General features: G+C 39.3%; 1 protein-coding gene across 1 annotated transcript in view; it reads left to right on the top strand.

Moving 5' to 3' along the window:
* The window catches only part of Ptpn20 (protein tyrosine phosphatase non-receptor type 20), a 115,615-nt gene that overhangs the window by 86,448 nt on the left and 15,534 nt on the right, over positions 1-13,633 (top strand). The window contains 3 exon segments of the mRNA XM_019207285.1: positions 9,274-9,529; positions 9,531-9,606; positions 13,142-13,357. Of these exon segments, the coding sequence (XP_019062830.1) occupies positions 9,274-9,529; positions 9,531-9,606; positions 13,142-13,357 (548 nt within the window).

Genomic DNA, 13,633 nt, shown 5'->3' with positions numbered 1-13,633 from the left:
AAGGGCGCCCGCGTGGCTACCTTCCTTCCTGGGTCTGTTGTCGTGCAGGCCGGGAGCTCGTGCGCAGGCTGGGAGCTCGTGCGCACACCGCCAGGTGATCGTAGGCAGGCAGGCAGGCAGGCAGCTGAAGAAACCCCCTCCGGGGTCTTTGCGGCCTTCCTGGGTCTGTTGTCACGCAGGCTGGGAGCTCGCGCGCACGCCGCTGGGTGATCGCAGGCCTACTTATTTATTTTTAATCAAGTTTGGATATATGTAATGGTACAATTTGGATATACATAATGATTGTATTCATTGTAGGAAATTTGTACCTGTATATGATATATCTTGATTCTTATTTTTTCCCATTCCTTTCCCTTCCCTTCAAACCTTCTTCTCCTCTTTGTTTACAAAAGCTTTGTTTCCATTTTAGTTTTCTTTTCTTTTTCCCCCTCCCTTCCTTCCTTCTTTTCCCCCTCCCTCCTCCCTAGTCTCCCTTTAAATAATCCCTTCAGGAGTATAAGAAGCTCATTTTAGGATACAGAAGACAGGTATTGTATTGGTCCACTTTTGTTGCAGTTTTGTAAAAAAAATGATATCTGGCTCCCACAACTGAAAGAGAAGTATAGTTGGCCCACAGCTTCAGAAGGTTTAGTCCATGGTACATAGGCTCCAAAGCAAAAACATCAAGGATATACACCATGAGGGATTTATTTTAAGGAACTGAATCATATGACAGAGAGTATAGGTGAGTTTGACCTGCCTTGCAGATTTCAGACCTACACCCTCAATCACGTGATCCAGTTCCTTAAAATAAATCCCTCATGGTATCTAGATATAGCCTATTGATCAATTTCTCTGGATAAGCATTTATAATACAGATTTTGGTACTGAGAATGGCTCTAGGAGAACATGATCAATTTTTGAATTGATTCTCTGATAAGATTTGAAGGTATATATTAACTTTCTAGTTAATGAAATATCGAAATAGAGATACATAAAATATGGTCAGGTTCTAGGTGACAGTTCCCTTAGAACCTTTTTTGGTTCAAACTAATGAACACAATGAAATTTACTAGCCATTCCTCACTGTGCTGGGAATATTAGGGAAAGAATAATTTCATGGATTTTATTCCCAGCTCAAGCACCACATAAATTACCTGAAAGTTTCTCTTTCTTCCATGAGATAAACCTTTATGGTCTACAACCTCAAAGCTGAGACTGCTGAAAACCAAACCCATAGTCTCATCTTGCAAATGGCTGAATTGTAAGCACATAAGTTTTCCAATCTTGCATGGTATCTGCTGTTAAAATGAGAGCATTGATGGGGAAGGTATAGAATCCTGAAAGCTGGAGTGGAGATCTGAGAAGAGGCTGGTGAAACAGGAACCTCTTGATTGTGTTTTCAGTCTACTTTATCAGTAGAATCAGCCACTCCACCTCTAGCAGATCCACCTTACTTTTCCTGAGAAAACTTCACTGTCTTCCCTGGAGTTGTTGCCTTAATACAACAGTGCAGATTCTCCTTGGAACTCAAAGCCATCATCCCCTCCCCCGTTGCTTATAAACCTATAATTAGATCCAAATCCCATGAAAGGTAAGGTACAAAGTGGGACTTACAAGGATGCACATTACACTTCAAAGTAACTACATACATATTCCAGTTTATACAGACAGGAATGTAGGGCACATCTGTAGGAATGGAAAATGAGACAGTAGGTTTAGTCCATTATACATTGGCTCAAAAGCAGAAATATCAAGGAGCATAATATTGGTTTAGGCAGAATTTATTGATCTGGGCCCACTAAGAAAAGAGTCTGGATATAATGCTGTAGCTTTAGAGGGTTAGAAGGGGCTATAATAGTTTGTTAGTTGCTTTGCTAAAACATGGCCCAAAGAGTAGCCTACTCTAAGTGAAAACAATCTACCAGAACTTCCCTGATGTACTATGGAAGAAGGGAGATAATGAAACTTTGCCATAGCTTTATCTTTCAAGGCCTACTCACCTACTCCAGGAAGATCTAGAGGACGTCGCTTTCCCATGACTCTGAGAAATACAGTGTAAGAGGAGTCCCAGCATCCTTGAAGAACTGTGTGTTACCATTGTTGCCAGGTCAGAAATTACTGTGGAAATTGCTGCAACCAAATTGAGAAACCCAAGTGCAGTAGGAGTAACAGAGTCCCAGAAAGGCAGTGTCTCAGTGGCAATCTATAGCCATAGGCAAGGTGGGTGCATTACTATGACAGACAGTAGACTCAGAGCAACAATCAGTATAATCTGACCTGTGGAGACCTTTGGTGTTAGCTGGTTGATCATGGTGTTCCTAGAAGTGAACCAGATGAAAAGTCTACTAAATTCTTATTTGCTCTATATAAGCAGAAAAAATTCTAGATCTAGTGAACAAAAGTCTATCCTTGAGCAACAGAATCACAGACCATCAGTTATTTTCCAGACTTGAGCCAATTTACAGACCCAGTGCTCTTTGAATGAATGAGAGATGTGAAGAAGGATGCCAGTGCACTGCCAAAATTTTATGCTGCTCTTCTTTCTCTCATCCTTCCCCAAAGGGACCTATAGCCTTTTGCCAGAGTGACTGTGCACTAGAATAAAGGAAATAGTCTGTCTCTTTTAGAGGCCACTGTATTGACAATAATCCAGAACACCCAAAATGTCACTGTAATGTGTCAGTCACAGTATGATTTTATGGAGGTCAGATGTTCAATTGATGAGCACTGAGTTCATCTCACAGTGGATACAGTAGGTCTCTGAAACTGTCTTCTGATTATTTCCCTAGTTCTGGAATGTATAATTGGGATATACACACTCAGCAACTGGAATCCTGATATTGACCCCTAACCTATGGAGTGAGAATATTATGGTGGGGAAGGCCAAATGGAAGACACTAGAACTACTTCTGCCTAAGAAAATAGTAAATCAAAGCAATATTGCATTTCTGCAGAGATTGCAGATATTTATGCTACCACTAAGGATTTGAAGGAAAAAAGTGGTGATGATTCCTACTATATTCCAAATCAGCTTACCTATGGTGCATACAGAAAAAAGATGGATCTCAGAGAATGAGTTGATCATGGTAAATTTACACAGATGGTGACACTGGTGGCAGCTGCTGTACAAGGTGTAATCTCATCAGTTTAGAAAGTTAGCACATCCCTCTTACCTGATACATGGTTGATGATCTAGCAAATGGCTCTCTCTCCTATAATTACTAGTAAAGACCACTAAAAATTATTTGCATTCAGTTAGGAAGGCCAGTGATTCACTTTTGCTCTCTTGTATCAGGGATATATCAGCTATCCAGCGCTATGTCATAATTTAGATCACAAGGACTCAAACACATTTTCCTTCCACAAATGTATTACATTGGCTGTTATACTGATGACATGCTAAGCAAGGCATGGCAAATACTGTAGACTTACTCATAACATATTTGGATGTCAGAGGGTGGGAAATAAACCTAGCTAAATTTCAGGGACATTCTACCTCTGTCAAGTTTCTTGTTTTTTTTGGTACCAGGAATCAAACTCAGGACCTTGTGCTTGCAAGGCAGGTGGTGGAACCACTGATCTAAATTCCCGGCTCTACCTCTGTCAAGTTTTTAGGAGTTTGTATTACAGGACATGTTGAAATAATTGCATACAAGATGAAAAATGAATAGTTTTATCCTGCTTCTATAACCAGAAAAGAGACATAATGCCCAGTGGGCTCTTTGTCTAGTGGGACAACTTATTCCTTATATTGATATGCTTTTATGGCCCATTTACCAAGTGTTGCAAATACTGCTAAGTTTGAATGGGACTCAAAACAAGAGAAGATTTTGTTTGTTTGTTTGTTTGTTTGTTTGTTTGTTTGTTTTTGGTACCAGGGATCAAACTTGGGCTCTTGTGTTTGTGAGGCAGGTGGCTAAAGAACTGAGCCAAATACCCAGCCCCAACAAGAGAAGGTTTGACAAGTTTAGGGTTTCTTTTTTACTATTTAGACCTCAAGGCAGAACTCTTGAAGACATTGGCATAGGAAAAGACTTCATGAACAAATCCTCAGTAGCACGGGAACTAGCAGAAAGAATCAACAACTGGGATCTCATCTTATTAAAAGGCTTCTGCACTGCAAAAGAAACCATCAGCAGAACTAAGAGACAACCTACAATGTGGGAAAAATTTTTACCAGCTGCACCTCAGACAAAGGGTTCTTAACTAGAATATATAAAGAACTCAAAACAATCAGCCCCCACCAAATATAAAGACCCAATTCAAAAATGGGCATCTGAAATGAACAGACATTTCTCAGACAAAGAAGTAAAAGCAGTAAGTAAATATATGAAAAATTGTTCCACGTCACTGGTCATTCGAGAGATGCAGATGAAAACAACACTGAGATTCCACCTCACCCCACAAAGAGTGGCTGCTATCAAGAAATCAACCAATAACAAATGTTAGTGGAGTTGTGGGGAGAAAGGAAACCTTCTCCATTGTTGCTGGGAGTGCAGACTGGTGCAACCATTATGGAAATCAATATGGAGATACCTCAAAGAACTAGGATTAGAGGTTCCATTTGACCCAGCCATCCCTCTGCTGGGTATCTTTCCAAAAGAATTAAAAGAATCATATCACAGTGATGTATGTGCTCCTATGTTTATAGCGGCACAGTTTGTAATAGCTAAAACTTGGAAACAGCCCATTTGCCCATCAATTGGAGACTGGATAAAGAAGATGTGGTTTTCCTATAAAATGGAATACTACTCAGTCGTAAAGAATGAGAAATTAGATTTATTAATAGGAAAATGGATGCATATTGAGGATATACTCCTAAGTGAAATAAATAAGTCACAGATGTGTAAATACTGAATAGTTTCTCTGGTGTGAAAAACTATAACAGTACATAAAATCCTAATGAGATATTTGATAATGTGAAATAGGAAGAACAGGGCTAAAGGTGTAGGGAAAGTGGGAAGGGTAGGGGAAAGGAAATAAGGGAAAAGGAAAAATATGAGAAAATGAAAAAATGGCAATAAAGTGTTTGTAAGTGGGGAGAGGTGGAGGGGGTGAAGGAAGGGCAGGGACAAGGGGAAAAAATGAGAACCAAGACCTACCTGTAATATAAAGGTACAAGATCCCAATAATGAATGTAACTGTACTGTATACCTAGAATGTACCAATAAACTCAATGAGGAAAAAAAAAAGAGAAGGTTTGAGAATACATCTAGACTTGTTCAAGTGCTGTCCCTTGGGCCATGCGATCAAGCAGATCCATTAGTGGGAGAAGTGGCAGTGTAAGATAGAGATGCTGTTTAGTGCCTTTGTCGCACTCTTATAGGTGAATTATAGCACAGACCCCTCGGATTTTCAAGCAAAGTCTTGGCAGTGTTTTCTGGGTAACTACTCTCCTTTTGAGAAATAGCCTTTGACCTACTCCTGGGAGTTTAAATAGAGACCAATTAGCAGAAAACTAAGTATAGATCGATAAACCATGAGCCATGTAGCCGTAAAGTTGTGTATACACAACAGCACCTCAACATCAAATGAAAACAGATGTGGAGACTCAGCTTGAGTAGTCTCTGAAGGCACAAGTAAGTTACACAAAGAAGCTGCTACAATGCCTGTGGTCAAACCCCAGCTACACTGGCCTCTGTCTCTCTTTCCCAGCCTGTGGCGATAGCTGCATGGAATGTTTCCTGTGATCATTTCATGAGGAAGAGAAGACTTGGGCATGATTTTCAAGTGGTTATGTATGACGTTCCCACACTACTCGGTAGTGGATAGCTGCAGCATACCAGCTACTTTTGTGAATCTTTTCTGAAAAACAGCAGTGAAAGGAAATACTCTCAGTGGCAGAACCTAGATGAATGTACTTGCTTAGTTATTTTGCTTGAAGAAGTGGCCAGAAGTACAAGTCTGCACATATTAATATGGTATGGTCAGTACCTAAGATGGATGATCATGATTGGAAGGAACATGATTAGAATATTGGTGACAAGAAAATCAAGGGATAAAGTGTATGGATGGTCCTCTTTAAATGAGTAAAACAAAAGATATTTGTGTGTCATGTGAATGCTAATCAAACTGCGACCTCAGCAGAGAATTTAATAATGAAGTGGATAGGACCTATTCTCTATCTATCTATCTATCTATCTATCTATCTATCTATCTATCTATCTAAAATCAGTCAGGCTGTTTCATTTGATTACCCTGTCATCACCCATGGGCTTGTGAACAAAGCAGCTTTGTTGGCAGAGATGAAGGTTAAGTATGAACGCAGTAACAATGACTTTTACTCACTAAGGGCAATGTAACTATAGTGCAGCTAAATTCCCATTCTCCTGGATACAGAGACCCACACTGAATCCCCAGTATGGTACCACTCCCCAAGGTTATCAGCCAATTTCCTGTTAGCAGGGTGGTTACTTTGGGCTGCTTCTATCATGGAAGGAACAGGGTTTGATTTCTTACTAAGTTATTCTGGGTATTGATTTGTATACTCTGCACACAGTAGTGCCAAACTTACCATTTATGAACCTACAGAAGGCCTTACCCACCGTCATGGTATTCCACACTGCATTTCTTTGTGGCACACTGTTTATAGCAGTGGACCCATGCTCACGAAATATATTGGTCTCATTATATTCCCCACCATCCTGAAGCAGTTTTCCTGACAGATTGGGTGTGTGGCCTTTTGAAGACTCAATTACAGTACCAGCTTGATAGCAGTATTTTGTTGGGTTGGGACAATATTCTCCAGGGGGTCTATATATGTCCCAAATTAGCTCCCAATAGATGATGCTCTTCTTGCCATAGCCAAGATTCAGAAATCAAGGGTTTAATGCAGGAGTGATAGCACTTACAATTATCCCCTAATTGCCCACTAGCACAAGTTTCACTTTTTGCGAACTTATACTCTCCTGTATCAGCAGCTATTAATGTTGCTTGACACTCAGTGAGTCCTTTCTTCCTGCAAGCTGGAGTTGTCCTTGAAAATCAGCAAGTATGAGATTTTTGGAGGGACCTTGGAGTCTAGAATTGCTACATAATGTGGAACAAATTATTCAGTACAGGTTCTGTGGTAGCTTTTGTTGTTGCAATAAAATATGATTAGGTCAGCTTTAAGGAAGGATTTATTTAGCTCACAGTTGCAGAGGTTTCAATTCATGATCACTTCACCTTGTTGTTTCTAAGCCTGTGAAGAGCAGAACGTCATGGTAGAGGGTTTGGAGGAAGAAAGTTGCTTACCTCAATGCAACCAGGAATGGGGAGGGAAGAAGAGAGGGGGCCGAAGATGTAGTGCCCAAGGGAACGCATCCGTAACCTTTTCCTTTCAACTCTTAAGTTTCCATCTCCCCTCAATAATGGCATCAGATTTTTTTTTTATTGAGTTTATTGGTACATTCTAGGTATACAGTACAGCTAGTTACATTCATTATTGGGATCTTGTACCTTTACATGACAGGTCTTGGTTCTCATTTTTCCCCCATAACACTGCCCTCCCTTGACCCCCTCTTCCCCTCCCCATTTACAAACGCTTTATTTCCATTTTATCATATTTTTTTCTTTTCCCTTATTCCCTTTCCCCTATCCTTCCAACTTTCCCTACACCTTTAACCCTTTTCTTCCTATTTTACAATGTTAATTATCTCATTAGGATTTTATGTGCTATTATAGTTTTTCATGCCAAAGACACTATTTGGTATTTACACATGTGTGACTTATTTATTTCACTTAGGAGTATATCCTCAAGATGTATCCATTTTCCTATGAATGAATCTAATTTCTCATTCTTAATGGCTGAAAAGTATTCCATTTTTATAGAAAAACCACATCTTCTTTATCCAATTTCCAACTGAGCATCAGATCATTAATCTTTCAATGTATTCATCCACTGATGAGATTAGAGCTTTCCCAAAGCACCTCTGTGTTGGAAATGAATCTCTTAGTGCTTGAGGTTTGGTGAACTGTTCCAGATCCAGACCGTAGCAAGTTCCTTACCTGAAAGCTCCTTCTGAAGGTTCATGAGCAGATGCACATAGAGCACTTTACTGCCCAGGACTGGTGCGCATGTCTCTACTGCATTCAGTCACTATCTCTACTACTTAAGGGGCTTTTCTGTGATTATTTGGTTATTTTGCACAGTGCCTTCCACAGTTTACTTCTGAAATTCCTTTTTCTATCTTGCCCTTATTGGCTCTATGCCCTTTAGCATTTTAAACATTATTGTCATTTTTATCATTTTTTCTAAGTTCTGAGAAAATTCTTTAAGCCAGTTTTTAAAATCTCTGATTTGTTTTTATGTTCACTTCCTACTTCAGCAATTTGAATTGAGTAATTGTGTTTTATATCTGAAAGCAAGCTTTTGTTATTTTGGATTGCTTAATTTTCACACAATCTTCCTTTTGAAAATTAAAAATGCTTTTCTACTATAAAGTAATTCTTACTATTTACATGATAAAATAACTTCTGTTAATATTTTGATGGATACTTGTTAGGCTCATTATTACATGATATCTCTCATACGCACACATTGAAAGATCTCATAATGTTATCATCACCTCCTTTATTAATGTAACACACATCAGTAAACATACATATTATAATTTTACAAATAATGCTCTTGTATTTCATTTAAAATATAAGTAGGAGTTTTTAAGGTACTCTTTTTTATAGACACAGCTATAGACATGTGCTGTAATTTTTCAAAATGCTCTTTTTTTCTAATTTTTGGTATTTTTATATGTCCAGCAGTTGTTTTTCCTATTCATTCATATTTACAGGAGGATTTTGTATGCTGTGTTGGAATTTGAGAAGGGTTCTGTCAAAAACATGTTAAGTCCTTGTTCAGATAGTGTCACCACGGTGTATTTGCCATATGAAGTGCCCAGGTGGTCCTGAGCATTAGAGGAGGTGGTTGGTGAGGACACTAAGTGGCAGTGAGAGACCTCATTCTATTCACTTCTCTCTCCATGAGAACAGTGCTGGCAACTAGAGTTTCAAATGGCTACAACCTTTTTCAAGAAGGTGTAGCTCTTCCTGTACCATATCTAATAGGGAACTCTCAAAGTGCTTGGATGCTGAATACTGTTTATTAAATTCTCTTAATTGCATATACCTTAGACCATACCAATAGGCTTTGTGGAGGGAAGGATTCAAACTCATGAACTCAACCTTTTTGAACAGAATGTCTTATGCCATCTTCTGTATTGCTTAATTGGTTGTATTTATCTGTGTGGGGTCTGGGTGTATTACATATTCCACTTTTCCTTTATCTACCAGATATTTCTGTTTCTGTAATAGATGATTCAACACGTGTTCCTCTTGGAAAAAGCAAGGACTACATTAATGCCAGTTATATTAGAATAGTCAATAATAGAGAAGAGCATTTTTATATCGCTACCCAAGGACCACTGTCAGGCACCACAGATGACTTTTGGCAAATGGTTTTTGAAAATAATTCTAATGTTATTGCCATGATAACCAGAGATATAGAAAATGGAATTATCAAATGTCACCATTACTGGCCCATTTCTCTGAAGGAGCCATTGGAATTGAAAGTTTCGCATCTGTCTGGAGAACTACCAGATACTTTCGGATTTCATCGTCCGAATGTTTCAAGTTGTGAAGAAATCTGTAAGTGTTTAAAAGTCTATATTAGATACCTGTTTTACTGCCTAAGTATGTGTTGGGACTAGAAGTTAAGAGCAGGATGGAGCACAGACTAATAAGATGCTTTTAAAAGTAACTTCTTATTTCTCTCTGGTAACAGAAACTAAGATACCATCACCTCTGCTTCTGCTTAATCAAACTTTTTTTATGACACAATAAAAATTTCACAACAAAATAAAATAACAACATTTAATACACTGTGTATCATTATCTTCAAAGTAGTTACTCAGAGGATAAGACATCCACACACACAAAAAAAGATTCTCAATTCAAAAAGAAAGGTAGGTTAAAGGTTAAAGAGAGTGAATATTAGAAGTTGTCTAATCCTGTAACATACTTTGTTAGTTTCTATTAGGTATGTGTTGAATCCTTAAAGTGTTCTAATCACTGCTGTAGGCCCTATTGATACTGAATAGTTAGGCTTTGGTACACTCCCTTACTTGATACTTGAGCTGCTGTATGCATTGCTAATATTGAGATCTATGTGGAATACATGGAGTTTGGGGGAATGTTCATTGGAAGAGGTGATATCTGAATTGAGAATTACCCAAATGAGGAAGACAGAAAAAGAAATAGATGATCCCAGTATAAAATTACATGGTATATCTATATGAATTTAAGTATGACAGGAAATAATGAGAGATAAATTCACACTATAGAAGGTCAGCAAGAACCAGTGAGAACATGAAAAATTTGTTTTTGTTCCTGTAGTTTGAACTCAGGACCTTGCTCTTGTGAGGCAGGTGTGGTGCCACTGTGCCAAATCCCCAGCCTGAGAACATAAAATGTTTTATTTTAGCAAAGAAGTGTGAACTTCACAATAAAAATGTTTGGAGTCATTGAAGAATTTTAGTGAGTGAATAGCATGATCACAGGGTGCCTGGCACTGGGACAGAGAGCACAGTCACACAGGTGCTTTGTGGATAAAATTGGTAGACTTATAAGTGACTTATGATGGTGATTTGAGGAGGGGTTGAAAATTATGCTGTACATTATGCTACCACATGTGACTATTTAAGTTTACAAGTAAGTTATTTAACTTATATTAAATGATAAATTCAGTTTCTCACCTGCACTCACCATATTTCTAGTGGATGCTATATTGGACTGTTCAGCTATTGGACATTTGCTTTACTGTAGAGCATTCTACTGGGAGCAATAGTTTTGAATAATTCACAGATTTCTTTAATAGATTTGGAGAATAGTAATGGAATTTTTTATCTGAGAAGGTGATTAGTTACATTGCTCCAGATTGGATTTAGCAGGTTAATAATAAATGTGTTCAACAGGAGCAAAAAAGAAAAAGGGTGGGGGTAAGAGTTGAATAGGAAGGTTTGGAGTCATCACCAAAGAGGTTGATTGGGACAGATAACAACCAAGAAAAGGGTTGCAAAGCAGTGAACCCATAAATTTGCATCAGCAACAAAATATGCAAATCAGTGATTGTTTTCTTCTGGCATAACTATGGGATCCCTAAGCACAGATTATGGGACTGACCCACAGTGGGATGCTATCTAGTATATGTAGCAAGGTTCAAAAGATCAGAGGAGTCAACATTTTGGTGAGAGAATGACTCAGATCATCAGCTGTGAAGTCATTGCTTAGAGATGTAATTAGAATGAGAGGGCCAATCAATGAGGAATAAATGGAGACTACAAAGGATTGAAGAACCTACTTCGTTACGTTGTTGTGAAGTGAAGCACACTGAGGTGGTAGCATAGGAGCTTCTAGTTGGAAATTGATATTGGAGTTAGAGAAATGGGAAATTTTTAGTAACAGACATTACAGGTGATATAAATCCAAGAGTAGTTGTCATTTTGGAGACTAGAAGAAAGGAGCGGTCTCTCCTGAAAAAGGAATAAAAATATTATGAGGTCACAGAGTCTTTGGGGCTGCTGAGACATGAATTTGCTCCAGAGATGTCAGAATTTGTAGACGGGATAAGGAACCCTCAGTGAATTTTGACAATCGGCTATCTGGTGATCACAATGAGAAGTGGAAGCCAAGGGATGTGATATTTGAAAAGATTCTTGCTTTTCATACAAAGAAGCAATAATGAATTTCAAAAGAGATGGGCAGCAAAGAGTGCCCTCCACTTTTCTGGGCAAAGACTATGGGCATAGTTGTTACTCTTGGAGCACTTAGAGTCCAGTAAGGAAGGAAGGAATACAGCTCAGGTGAGAGGCACAGAGGAAGGATCTGTCTGCAAGGATTTGAGGCCCACAAAGGGTTCATGGCTGGAAAGACTTCACCAGGGGCTCTGTCTTCACAGAATTGGATCAGGGGAGTCAGTGAGGTCTGGGAGGCCAACAATGGCAGGAAGGACTAAACTGCTGATATGTGTGATACGGTGGTGACAGCAGTGCTCCTCCACAAGATTTTCAAGTAGTGTTTTTGTCATTCAACTTCATGCACCAGTGGTTAAAATTTGAGTTTCCTTCTTGGTATGGAAAGTTGTTTTAACTATATCCCTTCCTTCTCATTGCTATTTATAGATCTTGCGTTGGGTTATTTTTGACACTGTCAAGTGTTGTGTACATAGAAAAGGCGAAGTGACTTGAGTTTTCTAGCTTTATGACTTCCGGTAAAAAAACTATTAAATTAATGGAGGATTCTGTAGTAGGATTATTCAGAGAAACACAACCTGCAGCATGTGTATATGTCCATATAGAGAGGCCGGGAAGGAGGCAAAGAGGAAGGGAGAATGAAGTGTAAGGAGCTATCTTCTATGAGTGTGGAGAGTGACCTGTCTGCAGGGACAGGGGGTATGATGGGCTGAGACCCCAGAAAGACTTCAGTTTGAGTTCAGAAAACCACCCACTGGAGGGGGGTGATGGTCCTTTGGGATATGAGGAAAGTCATCTTTCATGACTATTTCAAGAGTGGGGCATAGGCCATTCTAGATCTTAGCCTCCCTGTCCATAGCTCAGGGCCCCTGTCAGGCTCCTGCTTGTTCTCATTAAACTTGTTTTATAATATACGAGATAAGAGAAATTGATGGTTTTAAGTCTTACTCCTAATGTGTGAGCCTGCCTTTTAACTATTTTGAAATCTTGCAACCTTGTGGTGCAGATTTAAGATGATAGATTAGAACTCAGGAGGCCTGCAGTAAATTCCCAGCTCTTAACCAGTGAGCCTCCTGACCTGGCATAAACCTCCCAGTCCCCAGTCCTAATCTCTCAGACGAGCATATAACAGTGCAACCTTACAAGGTGATTCATGTGAGACCCCAGCACAGTACCTGGCATGTGATAGGTGCTCGATTTGTGCAACTAGTTAGCTTTCTTGCTTCCGGTATTGTGTTCTCCTTGATAAAATGGAAAAATTCTCTAAACCTGGCAATTTCCAAAATTCTTATTAACATCACAGTTAGGTTTGCATATTCTCTGAAAGCTCTACATAATACCAGTGTAATATATACTATCTAGCCACTCTTGTTATTATCGCTGTATTAGAAATTGAAATGAGCTAATTTAAGAAATAGGTAACTCTCCAACAGACAGGAGTTGGTCACACTGTGAAACACTTGCAGTTCACTAAGTGGGCAGACCATGGGACTCCTGCCTCCACAGACTCCTTCATAAAGTACGTCCGGTACGCAAGGAAGAGCCACATCACAGGGCCCATGGTTGTGCATTGCAGCGCTGGTGTGGGCCAGACAGGGGTGTTCATATGTGCGGATGTCATGTTCTGTGCCATTGAAAAGAACTGTTTAGTAAGTGTGTTATCTAACAGGGAATCTGGGGCTGTCTGTAAACATGCTTCTTGTAGCAGACTGCTATGTAAATGGAAAGCATGGCATTTGGGATCTCTGGTCCTCAGCTTGCTGCAGATTGCTGGGGTGGTTGTGAGAATTAAGAGTATGATGAATGTAAGTGGCTTAGGACAGTGTCTGGAATATAGCAGATATGCAGGAGATGCAAGTTCCCTTTCATTTTCCTTCCCTCTTTCTTACATTTGGCTTCTAGTGTCTTGCTAGAGAATGTCAGTG

Source organism: Fukomys damarensis, unplaced genomic scaffold, assembly GCF_012274545.1.
Source record: "Fukomys damarensis isolate Sample0158 unplaced genomic scaffold, DMR_v1.0_HiC HiC_scaffold_1, whole genome shotgun sequence".
Classification (NCBI taxonomy): domain Eukaryota; kingdom Metazoa; phylum Chordata; class Mammalia; order Rodentia; family Bathyergidae; genus Fukomys; species Fukomys damarensis.
Note: the sequence above shows the minus strand (reverse complement) of the source record. Positions and strands in the feature narration are given on the sequence as shown.